At 34.7% G+C, this 13,274-nt stretch overlaps 1 protein-coding gene and 1 long non-coding RNA gene across 9 annotated transcripts in view; one reads left to right on the plus strand and one right to left on the minus strand.

Annotated features, from left to right (window-relative positions):
* Positions 1 to 13,274, plus strand: part of RDX (radixin) — a 141,833-nt gene that overhangs the window by 58,450 nt on the left and 70,109 nt on the right. For all 8 annotated transcript variants that reach the window (XM_056794430.1, XM_056794431.1, XM_007494866.3 and 5 more), the window contains one exon: positions 3,920 to 4,194. In XM_056794430.1, the coding sequence (XP_056650408.1) occupies positions 3,920 to 4,194 (275 nt within the window). The remainder of the gene's footprint in view (positions 1 to 3,919; positions 4,195 to 13,274) is intronic.
* LOC107652431 (uncharacterized) overlaps positions 1 to 13,274 on the minus strand; it is an 83,716-nt gene that overhangs the window by 56,659 nt on the left and 13,783 nt on the right. The window lies entirely within an intron of this gene.

Below are 13,274 nucleotides of genomic sequence, written 5' to 3' on the forward strand. Positions count from 1 at the left end.
ATCTCTAATTTAGTCTTCATCTGAGAATTTTTAATTTGTTCACTTTCTAGTTTTTAAATTTGCGTGCCTAATTCATTGACCTCTGCCTTCCCTAATTTGTTAATATATGAACTCAAGGATATACATTTCCTCCTGAGTCCTGCTTTGGCTTCATTCCATAGATTTTGAAAGGATGTCTCATCATTGTAATTTTCTTCAGTGAAATAATTGTTTCTATGATTTGTTCTTTAACCAATTTTGGAGAATCATATTGTTTAATTTCCAAATAATTTTTTTATTTGACTCTCCATGTATCCTTTCTAATTATTATTTTCATTGCATTGTGGTCTGAGAAGGTTGCATTTATTATTTCTGCTCTTTTGTACTTCTTCACAATGTTTTTATGCCCTAGTACATGGTCAGTCTTTGTGAATGTACCATGTGCTACTGAAAGGAAGTTGTGTTCCTTTTTGTTCCTATTTATTTTTCTCCACATATCTACTAACTATAATTTTTCTAAGATTTCATTCATTTCTCGTACCTCTTTTGATTTGATTTATCTAGTTCTGATAGAGGAAGGTTCAGGTCTCCCACTATTATCGTTTTTCTATCTATTTCATCCTTGAGCTCCACTACTTTCTCTTTTATAAATTTGGATGCTATGCCATTTGGTGCATTCATGTTGAGTACTGATATTTCCTCATTATCTATACTGCCTTTTATCAGGATGTAATTACCTCCCCTATCTCTTTTGACTAGATCTAATTTTACTTTTGCTTTGTCAGATATCATGATTGCAACTCCTGCCTTCTTTCTATCAGTTGAGGCCCAAAAGGTCTTACTCCATCCTTTCCATTCACATTCAGAGTTATGATTACCAGCTGTGTATTTCCCAGCATTTTGGTTTCCACTCCTAGTCCTTTCCTTCCTTCTTTCACTATTTCCTTCTATACCAGTGTTTTATTTTTAATCGGTTGCCCTAATACCCACCCTTATTTTACTTCCCTTTCTACCCCTCTCACTTATTTTTCCCCTCTTATTTTCTTTATAATCTTTTTAAACTATTCCCCCACCCTCTCCTTCCCTTGTATTGCTTCCCTCCCCACCAGTCCATTTGTTACCCTTCTACTTCCCTATAGGGTGCAAATCAATTCTCTGCCCCAATGTATTTGGTTATTCTTCCCTCTTTGAGTCAATTGCAATGCACATAAGAATTGAGTATTTCCTATCTCCAACCTCTTTACCCTTCCAGTGTATTGTTCTCCTCCTGTCCTGCCATGAGCTTCTTTATGACATATGAATTTACCCCATTTTGTTTCTTCTCCCATTTCTCTCAGTATTAACCTCTTTTTTTAACTCCAGTTGTATATACATATATATTTATGCATACATATATTTATATACATGTTTATGTCTTAAAATTTCATCCTATATAGTTTGTCACTGTTCCCTCTAAGTATAATTCTTCTAGCTACCCAGGTGATAATAACAATTTTTAAGAGTTACCAATATCCTCTTTTCTTTTAGAGATACATATCATAACTTATTGGGTTCCTTAAAAAAAGCTTTTTTTTTGGTTTTTCTTTTCCCTCCCTTTCTCAATTACCTTTTGATGATTCTCTTGGGTTCTGTATTTGGGCAAAAGATATTCTGGTCAGGTCTGGTCTTTTCTTTATAAATGCTTGGAATTCTTTTTGTTTTATTAAATGACCATACTTTCTCCCCTGTAAGAATATAGTCACTTTTGCTGGGTAGTTGATTCTTGGTTGTAGACCTAGTTCCCTTGCTTTCTGGAACTTCACATTCCATGCCTTTCAGTCCTTCAGTGTAGATGCAGCCAGATTCTGTGTTATCCTCACTGTAGTTCCATGGTATCTGAATGACTTCTTCTTTCCTGCTTATGTTAGTTTTTCCTTTGTCTGATAGTTCTTGAATTTGGCTATGACATTCCTGGGTGTTGTCAGTTAGGGATTAAATACAGAAGGTGATCTGTGGATTCTTTCAATCTCCACATTTCCCTCTTGTTCTAGAATGTCCAGGAAGTTTTTATGGATGATTTGCTGTAGCATGATGGCTTTTTCTTTTGTCATGGTCTTCTGGTAGACCAATGATTCTTAAGTTGTCTCTCTTGGAATGGTTTTCTAACTCTTCTGTTTTGTGAATGAGGTGTTTCATATTTTCCTCAATTTTTTTCATTCTTTTTATTCTGTTTTATAGTGTCCTGCTGCTTCGTGAAGTTGCTTGCTTCCAGTTGTTGTATTCTGAATATTAAAGATTGGATTTCCCCGTAGTTGCCTGCACACTTGCTCCTCTAATTGTGTGCTGGATCAGTGGGGTTTAGGCATTTCTGTTAGCCTTCACCCTTGGAGCTTAGCAAGGCACTCAGAGCAGTCTGTGAGGGAGGGGTGTTTGAGCTTGAGCTTCCCTGTCCTCTGAAGGATTGATGAGATTATGCCCAGCACTTGCAGAGCTGATGTGCCCTGACACCAAAATCTCGTGAAGGGGAGGGGGCAATATGGAGTATCTGAGCTACTGAGACTAGGCGCTAGGCTGTGTCCTCTGTAGTTCTCCTTGAGCTGCCTCCCAGCCACCTGTGTTCAGAGCTCTGAGCCTGGCACAGCTTTATCCACAAGGTACTCCCTCCAGGCTAGCGCCCTTGCCTGCCCAGAGATTCCAGCCACTACTGGAGGCTCAGTACTATAGGTGGGGGAGGCATCCTGGGGCCTTCCTTCTTCCTTCCTCTTAAACCCAAGTGTTCTCAAATTCAGGGTTTTGGGGGGAGTACATTTTAAGTTGAGTCCAACAAGAGGGTTCCTTGGCTGTGTTCTGTTGTTAGATTTGTGTAAGGCTCATCGCCAGGGTCGGCCAGCCCTGTGTGACCTCACTTGGGGTAACGAAATGAAGAGTAATGAATGGACGCTATATGAAAATGCATAGCGACAAAGCTTTATTGGTTTCACACAAAGCATATATAGGTTAAGACCCACAGGAAGATATGATGTTACCGCCCAGCAACAGCAGGAACCAATAATTGGGCAGATTCATAGGAATTCATGACATTACCTGCCAGGCACAGGGAAGAACCGAGAGGATTCCAAACAAGCAACTTTACCACAGTCTCTCACAATTTCTCACAAACCTTATCAGTCCTCCTTCTGATGCTTCTCCAACCTTGAGGACACAGCCTGGCAGGTCGTACACAGTTCAACCCACAACCCTGACAATGCATCCCAAACAGAGAGAAGAGGAGGCTTAACCCTTACGGTTCTGCCTTTATGGCAATGCCTCGACTACAGGTTTGGTTTTCAGTACCCTAGGAGCATTTGGTTTTTAACTGGTAAGGAAGGGTTTTCAGAGGTCTGAACTTTTGCTGCCTCTATGCTGCCATCTTGACTCCACCTCTCTGAAGTTTTTTAAAGTATCCTAAACTGAGCTTTAATGAGATTCTATTTCTTATTTTAATTTTCTTTTCAAATTTGGTTTAGGTGTCAACTTTGCTCACTAGAAGGAGAAAAAGTCACTAAAAGTTACATACCCAAAATAAGTTTTTATTTATTAATTTTAATTTTTGAAAATTTTATTTATTTTAAAGTATTTTTCCATGGTTCCATGATTCATGTTATCAACCGAGTCTCCTCTTCTGTCCCTACTCTCCCTCAGAGCTGACAAGCTAGGCATTCTTTTAAAACAGATTTTTAAATTTAGTAAGTTTTTTAAGTAAGCAGAATTAAATATTTTGTCCATCAATAAATACATCTTTAAGATAAACCAACCAAAGAATGTGAAGTTAAGTTGTGTTAGTTAAGAGTATTTTAGAGGTATACTTAGAAGTTTCAGAATTCTATGCTGTTCCAGAATTCCTTTCCTTAAATATACTTTTAAAGGGGTTTAGATAATAGTGAAAGTTTTTTGCATTTGATAATATTAAAACTTATTTCAGGTAACACAACAGGATGTTAGGAAAGAAAATCCTCTGCAGTTCAAGTTTCGAGCGAAATTCTTTCCTGAAGATGTGTCTGAGGAACTAATTCAAGAAATAACACAGAGACTTTTCTTCTTACAAGTTAAAGAAGCTATCTTAAATGATGAAATATACTGCCCCCCTGAAACTGCTGTCCTTTTGGCTTCTTATGCTGTCCAATCTAAATATGGAGATCATAATAAAGAGATTCATAAACCAGGCTACCTGGCTAATGACAGACTTCTACCTCAACGGTAAGTGAAATGCTTTTGTATGTTGTTTTTAATTGTGAATAATGTCTTATTTTTTTATCTTAGACATTCATTTTCAAATATATTCAAGGACCTAGCTTACTCATAATTATATAGCATTTTGTTTCAGCAATTTTAATTTATTTATTTTTCTTTCCATTTGCATTATTATGGTCCCTTTGCATATTATTGAAGGATACTTTTATAATGCTTCTAAAAACCTGCCTGAATTGGTAAATAATGCTTTTCCTGTTTTAAACCATGTGGAATCAGACACAACTAAACAACAATTGATAGCAATAAAACTGCTTTATGGAGTAAGATAAGTCTTTACACTAATTACTTAGTTTCTGTCTCCCCAGCTAACCAATTTATGTTTTTTCACAATTAGATTTTATAAATACTAATTTGGCAGCACTAGGTAGAAAATTTTGGAGCATATATGGGGGGACTTGGAAGTGTTGTTTAGTATAGATAGATCTTACCATATGCAGAGAAGTGCTTAGTAATAACAATGGTAATAACTCTTGCTAATAACAATAAATGCTTTCTATATCCTTCTTGAGAATCATTTGTTTCTATTTTAAAGTGATAGTTAATTAGCACTGAAGATTTTCAAGTCTTTATTTTGAAATAATTTCTGTTGCTGGCATAAGAAGATGTTATTTAGAACTTTATTATAGGGGGCAGCTGGATGGCTCATTGGATTAAGAGCCAAGCTTAGAGATGGGAGGTCCTGGGTTCAAATTTGACCTCAGAAACTTTCCAGCTGTGTGACTCTGGGAAGTCACTTACCCCCCATTACCTAGCCCTTACTGCTCTTCTGCCTTGGAACCAATACACAGTATTGATTCCATGATGGAAGGTAAGGATCTAAAAAAAAAAAAAAGAACTTTATTTTGAAGTATGGCCAGAAATTTTATTATCATTCTCTGTGACTCAATTGATGGACACTTGCTGATCCTTTATCACTCCTTTTTTTATTTGAAAATTTTTATTTAATTAATTAATTTAGAATATTTTTCCATGGTGACATGATTCATGTTCTTCCCCTCCCATCCTTCCACCCCCCCATCCCATAGCCAATGAACAACTCCAATGGGTTTTACATGTGTCATTGAACAAGACCTCTTTCCATATTACTAATATCTGTATTAGGGTGATCAATTAGAGTCTACATCCCCAGGTATATCCCCATCGACCCAGGTGATCAAGCAGTTGTTTTTCTTCTGTGTTTCTATTCCCAGTTCTTCCTCTGGATGTGGACAGTGTTCTTTCTCATAAGTCCCTCAGAATTGTCCTTGGTCATTGCATTGCTACTAGTAGAGAAGTCCATTACATTCGATTGTGCCACAGTGTATTCATCTCTGTGTACAATGTTCTCCTGGTTCTGCTCCTTTCACTCTGCATCAGTTCCTAGAAGTTATTCAAGTTCACATGGAATTCCTCCAGTTCATTATTCCTTTGAGCACAATAGTATCCCACCACCAACATATACCACAATTTGTTCAGCCATTCCCCATTTGAAGGGCAATCCCTCATTTTCCAATTTTTGGCCACCACAAAGAGTGCATCTATAAATATTTTTGTACAAGTCTTTTCCTTATTATCTCCATGGGGCATAAACCCAGCAATGGTATGGCTGGATCAAAAGGCAGACAGACTTTTAGTGCCGTTTGGGGCATAGTTCCAAATTGCCTTCCAGAATGGTTGGATCAGTTAACAACTCCACCAGCAATGTTTTAATTTCCCAGTTTTGCCACATCCTCTTTAATATTTATTACTTTATATTTCTGTCATGTTAGCCAATCTGCTAGGGGTGAGGTGGTACTTCACAGTTGTTTTGATTTGCATTTCTCTGATTATAAGAGATTCAGAACACTTTTTCATGTGGTTGTTAATAGTTTTGATTTCTTTATCTGAAAATTGCCTGTTCATATCCCTTTCCCATTTATCAATTGGAGCTTGATTTTTTTTGTACAACTGATTTAGCTCTTTATAAATTTGAGTAATTAGACCTTTGTCAGTGTTTTTTGTTGTGAAGATTTTTTCCCAATTTGTTGCTAACCTTCTAATTTTGGTTATATTGGTTTTGTTTGTACAAAACCTTTTTAATTTGATGTAATCAAAATAATTTCTTTTATATTTTGTAATATTTTCTATCTCTTGCTTAGTCTTAAAAATCTTTCCCATAGATCTGATAGGTAAACTATTCTATGTTCTCTTAGTTTACTTGTAATTTCCTTCTTTCTAGTCAAGTGATTCATCCATTGCCAGTTTATCTTGGTGTAGGGTGTGAGATTTTGATCTCAACCTAATCTCTCCCATACTGTTTTCCAATTTTCCCAGCAGTTTTTGTCAAAAAGTGAATTTTCGTCTCAAAAGCTGAGTTCTTTGGGTTTATCATACACTGTCTTGCTGAGTATCACTCCTATTAATGATATATAATAACTTTGGAATTCTATCTTTGTAAAACTTCCTAATCTTTAAAACGAAATTAAGTGAGCTTTAGATTTTACATGCACTAGCAAAAAACTTTCCGTTCTTGCTTTAATGATTAAAACTTAGATGTAGTACCTGCTGAATTGTTTGAAATGTTTTCTTTTACTGATCTATTTGCTCTTTCCACAGTTAAGATTGCCATTTTTCATCCTTTGTCTATCCTCACCCATATTTATCTTTTCCTGTCTATTGTTATTATTTGAACATGAATAGCCTCCCCAGTCATAAGTGGCCTGTATTTTTCTTTATACCATTTCTCAAGCACAGGTCTTTTTTATTGATATAACTATGGTATGATGGTAAATGTTTAACAACAAACTGTTTGAGGGGATGGGAAAATATTTGTCTAATTTTTTTTAACCCTTACCTTCCATCTTTGAATCAATACTGTGTATTGGTTCCAAGACAGAAGAGTGGTAAGGGCTAGTCAATGGAGGTTAAGTGTTTTGCCCAGGGTCATATATTAGGAAATCTAGCTCCTCCCATCTCTAAGGCTGGCACTCAATCCACTGAACCAACTAGCGGCCTCTTCAAACCAACTTTTAAGTTTAATCTACATTATTAACATTTCTACATAATTTTTAATCTGGGCAATTAACAAAACACAAAATTAAGACCTAATTCATAGTGTTTGCCAATTTCCAACATAATAAATAGTCACTCTGAAAATTGAACATTTTACTCTTGCAAGCTAGTTCAAGCTTGCTCTAACATACCTATTAATAATTGTAGTTTCCTTACATCTGCTTTTGTATATTGTTCTATAAGTTAATTTTTTTAGGATTATTTGCAATATTAATTCTTTGGAGATCAAGGTGTTCTAGTATTCATAGCCCTATAGCCTTACTAGAAGAATATTGATGTTAAAAAATTTCCTTTATTCTGAAAGATTATTGAAAGTCTTGTGCAGTTTTCAGAATTCAATACAGCTTGATCTCATCCACAAAAAACAAAGATGCAGTTCTAGACTAAAATCCAGCAAGTGATGGTCTAAGGGTCACATTTAGCTCAAGTTTTTATATGACTCCTGTTATAATGAAAAGTTATGTAGGAAAGTGTAAGTTTTCAAAGGAGAGTGGCATGAGACCAGCAATCCACAGTCAGCCTACTGACCCTGGCCCAATACAATCCATTTTTTCACATCCCCCAAATCCTCTCCTTTTTACATTCCCCACCCATTTTTGTAGGACCAACCTGGCAGCTAAGAATGGTTTTTACATTTTTTTAATGTAATAAAACTTTACTTAAAAATGTTAAAACCATTTTTATCTCACACAGATGACAAGCCAACAAGAAGATTTGGTCCTTAAGGTTACCGCTAGTTGATTTCTGAGGTCCCTTTAAAAGTAAAAAAAAAATTTTTTTCTCTAATAGTTTGATCTTTAGTTTCAATTTTGGAGGCCAGTTCATTTCATCATCTACCTGTAGTGTTTGTCTAGGGATATCTGGCTCTCTAGACTAAAGCAGTAGGAACTTGTTTGGCTATATCAAAGTTTAGTATGCATTATTCAGTTAACTTTGCTATTTCTAGTATGGATTGTTAAATGGATCACTTGAACAATTATGGATTTCATAAGGATATCCCAATGTTTAATAGAGATAAAATGTTTTCAGTTTTGATAGGGAATCCTTTTACTTGAATTCTGCATATGGGAGAGCCTTTGAAACTGAAAAATCCCTTAGGAAAAATATTTCTCTTTTTTGTGCCCAACTTTGGAATGAAATTGATCATTGGATAATGTTATCATTGATAACCATCACAGTTATTTACATTGTTTTAACATGCATCAGAGAAAAACTATTTTGTTTTATTCAGTCAAATTTTAAGAAAGAAAACCAATGCAAATGATATTAGAAGGGAAACAACAAATTGAGGAAAAAAATTTATAGCAAGTGTCTCTAACAATGACCTAATCTCTCAAATATATAGAGCATTTATATAGAGTCAAAAGTTCTAAGAATACACAGCATTCTCCAATTGATAAATGGTCAAAGGCTATGAATAGGCAGTTGTCAGAGGAAGTTTAAAATTATAGTCACATAAAAAAATCCTCCAAATTATTGATTAGAGAAATGCAGATTAAAACAACTCTGAGAGATCATCTCACACCTATCAGATTAGCTTATATGGCTATAAAGGAAAATGTTAATGTTGGAGGGGATGTAGTAAAATTTGTACACTAATATATTGATAGTGGAACTGTGAAACTATTCTGGAGAACAATATGGAACCATGCCAAAATGGCCATAAAGGTATTACATACCCTTTGATCTAGCAATATCAGTACTAGATCTGTATCCCAAAGAGATCATAGATAAGGGAAAAGACCTAACTGTACAAAAATATTTTTAGCAGCTCTATTCATAGTGGCAAGTAATTGGAAACTGAAGGGTTCTCCTTCAGTTAGGGAATGACTGAAGAAGTGGTATATGGTTGTAATGTAATACTATTGTGCCATAAGAAATGATAAATAGGACAAATTCAGAAAAACCTGGATAAGATTTTATGAACTGATATAAAATGAAATGAGCAGAGCCAGAAGAACATTGTATATAATTATAGAAATACTCTACAATGATCATCTGCACAAAACTAAACTATTCTCAGCTAAGCAAAAAGGAATCATTTTGAAAAATGCCATCTACAGCCAAAGAAGGAATTGTTGGAGTCTGATTACAGATCAAAGCATGCCATCTTCTACTTTATTTTCTTCATGAGCATTTTATTGTATGTATAGTATGTGTCTTCTGTCATAGCATGAGCAATATGGAAATATGTATTGCATGAAAGCACTAATATCACCTATATCTGACTATTTACTATGTCAGGAGCAGGAGAGAGAATCTGAATTTTAAAAAATCAGAAAACAGTTGTCAAAATTGTTTCTCCAGGTAATTGAAATAAAAATAAAAATTAATGAAATAAAATTCAACAGACAATATAATATCTAGATCTCCTATTTACTAAAACTCAGTCATGTGTGTCCCGTAGAAGAGCATGTGCAAAATTTTTATTCGCATTCTCTTTTCATGTTTTCATCAAGGATCCCTTTGTTATACCCATTTTCTTAAGTATTTTATAGAGTTGAGGTAAAAGGCACATGGGCAGGTAGTTGCTGTAGTCTTTCAATATTGAACTTGTATTGTCCTTAATGAAGATTTTTTTTTTCCAATATGTTTGGTTAAATCCAACCATTCTCCCTATCTCATTTTCTTAACTTTCATATTGGTTTTTGAGACCATAGAATACAAACATAATGATTTTTACTATTTTTTGGTGCTACTAAGAATAACTTCTTCATACCCTAACAAACTGATCATTCTTAATTTGCATGTCCAAAATATAAATTTGTTTTCCTTTAAAAAATTATCACTCTCCTTTTCTTCAGTATATTTGTTCTTTATTGTTTACTAAACCTTATATTGGATAAAGCTTCATTCAGTAAATAAAAAAAGAGAAATAAACTAAAAAAGAATAGTCATTATAGTCTTGCTGTATATATTGTTTCATCTATAAATGCTCCAGAAATGATGTGACCCAACTATTTTTGAATGAGGCTCACTGTAGGCTCATTTACTCCTCTCAGCTGTCTCATGGTCTTTCAGTAGGTCTGACCTTTTGCATATGAGCTTGTAGTTTTAAATGGTAGTGTTTTTGGCTGCCGTGCCTCTTAGCTTGGTAAGGAGGTCTAGTGTCAGCTAGTCAAGGTAGTTTCTGGATTCTTTATACATTCTTTGTAGCAAGTGCTTTGTTTTGATTGAATTTTTCAAAGAAATTGTAATACTGTCTTTACTTGTGTGCACTTCTAGTTTGTTGTTGGTTTTCCTCCAGCACAATAAATAGTTTCCTTAAACTGGTTAGTCTAGAAGTACCCATAAACATACAGTATTCCCTTGTCTTAGTTTTTACTATTTAATTGCTGCTTGGAATTTTGCTTTAGTCAGTGATACCATTCCTGCCAGTTAACTCTTAAATAGCTTATGTATGCATGCTAAGGTAAAACCAGTTCTAGTTTTTTAAATGTTTTTGGGTGCTGCTTGACATCCAACATCTTCTAGTTCTAACTTTAAAGAAGATATTCTCAGTATACAAGGCTTTGACCTTTCATTTCTCAAAGTATAAACCATATTTTCTATATTACTTTTTGCTGACCTTTCATCTATATTGATATCACTAAGTATCAAGGTAAAATGGTGACTTGGAGAATTTTGTCAAGTTTCTCACAGGATTTATCTCTTTCTTATTCTTTTGCAACACATGTTAGTAAAGAAATTGGTTTTCTTTTTAATAATGTCAATAGTCTTGATTGGAACTATAAGGGAAAATTAGCAAATGTTTCAGGAAATATTTCTTGTTGTCTGTTGGTACATGGTAAAACTAACTCCAATTTAAAGCTTCATTCACCTCCTTAAGAAGGATCTGTGAATCACATTACATTTAACTGCAACTTATTTTTATTTCTGGTTTCATTTATAGTGAGGATGTTAGTGTGGTTTTGTTTGATACTGCCAGTAGTAGTGGGTCATTTTGTTTGTCAGAGGTAAAGATTTAATATTTAGAGTGACAGTAGTTGAACTCTGTTTCTAGATATTCTGCCATTGTCACTTTAGGAACAGAATAAGGAACAGAAGGGAGTAATTTTTAGTTATAATTAAATTTTAGCATTACTAACTCGATATTCTAAGCTTTACTACAAAGAATTGGTAGTTCACATGAAAGAGATCTGAGGGCTTTAACCTAAAAAATGATTTTACTTATGAGGACATGATCATGAGCTTCAAGAGTTTAAACATCTATCATGTGGAGTAAAGATTAGACTTGTTCTGCTTGTCTGCAGAGGGCAGCTCCAGCTATTGAAGGTGGAAGTGACGATTAAGAAGAATAACTTAGAATTATACAGAAATAGATTGACTGCATCAGACTGTCCTGGATGAAGATCTCCTCTTCTGGATATCTTCATATAAATGCTGGATGATCATTTGTCATCAATTTCTAAAGCTTAATTATTTGAATGTTGTTATCCTATGCTGTGTTCTGACTTACATTTTTAAAATAATATTGTCAGGAAATAGATATGTACTCTTTTTATACTGTTAAAGAGAAGCATATGCATGAGATAGTAATATGTTAATCTTTTTATATCCACTTAGATATGCTTGGTATTGCAACATTAGTACTCTGGTCAAAGAACCTTGGGTATTGCAGCCATTGTATGGTGTTATGGATAATAAAAATGACCTATTTTTTCCTAAAAATTTAATTATATTGATTGCCTACCATTTAAAAAATACTTAAGCCCCACCTTATTGAATTTTTGAGTATCTGATATTTAGAGCATATAGGCAAAGATCACTTCCCCCACACCCATTCCCACCTCGTGGTTTGCTATTTAAGTGGATCAATATAATTTAGGATAATATTGCTTTTCTCTAGGTCTCTTTTTAAAAAAATTTTTTTAAACCCTTACCTTCCATCTTGGAGTCAATACTGTATATTGGCTCCAAGGCAGAAGAATGTAAAGGGCTGGGCAATGGGGGTTAAGTGACTTGACCAGGGTCACCCAGCTGGGAAGTGTCTGAGGTCAGATTTGAACCTAGGACCTCTGGTCTCTAAGTCTGACTCTCAATCCACTGAGCCACCCAGCTGCCCCCTTCTCTAGGTCTCTTAATATAATTTCTTATTGATGTATCTTATATAATGTACTTATATAAGAATTAGGATTTAATGAAGGATTTCAGAAAATAATATTAGCTTGTCATAGTGAGGGACAGATTATTGTTTCAATGGAAATGATTAAAGAATGCTTAAAATGTGAAAACATTGAGAAGGTTGAGAAAAAGATGAAATATGAGATTAGAAATGGGAAAAATATATGAACATATCTAGGCAGTCTTAGGGCAAAGAAATCAAATGAGGAAAATCAACTTTTTTAGGGTTTTATGAATATATAAAGGATCATGGATAACAATGTGATCAAATGATGAAATTATTATAATGAAGTACCCATATGTCCAGTTATGTATGTATTCTGAGTATACCTTAAACTTGGAAAAGAATGTTCTTAATATAAATTCACTGCTTTGTAACAATTCTTTTGATATACATATAGACCACATCCTCACTGACATAAATTTGAATGGAAAGTATTTAAACTTCTACTGATGCTAACTGATATTGAGGTTTTTCCACGAGCCAGTTTTGATTTAGAAATTTGTCTCCCTTTAGAACCATACTATGGAACTTGGGATTTGATTAAAGAAACATTTTAGAGAAAGGGTGAGGTGATATTGAAAATTAAGGTCCAAATTGAGAAAGTATTCTCAGGTACAAAGGGCAACCACAATGGAGTGAAAAGGTAGACGACCTGAGGTCAATTCCTTATTCTGCTACTTTATTAACATCTTTCTTTTTCTTCTAAACTGGTATCTTCTGTCTTGGAACCAATACTGTGTATTGGCTCCAAGGCAGAAGAGCAGTAAGGACTAGGCAATGGAGGTTAAGTAGCTGGCCCAGGGTCACACAGCTGGGAAGTGTCTGTTGACAGATTTGAACCCAGGACTTCCCATCTGTAGGCCTGGCT

The sequence above is a fragment of the Monodelphis domestica genome, chromosome 4 (assembly GCF_027887165.1).
Source record: "Monodelphis domestica isolate mMonDom1 chromosome 4, mMonDom1.pri, whole genome shotgun sequence".
In the NCBI taxonomy this organism is placed as follows: Eukaryota; Metazoa; Chordata; class Mammalia; order Didelphimorphia; family Didelphidae; genus Monodelphis; species Monodelphis domestica.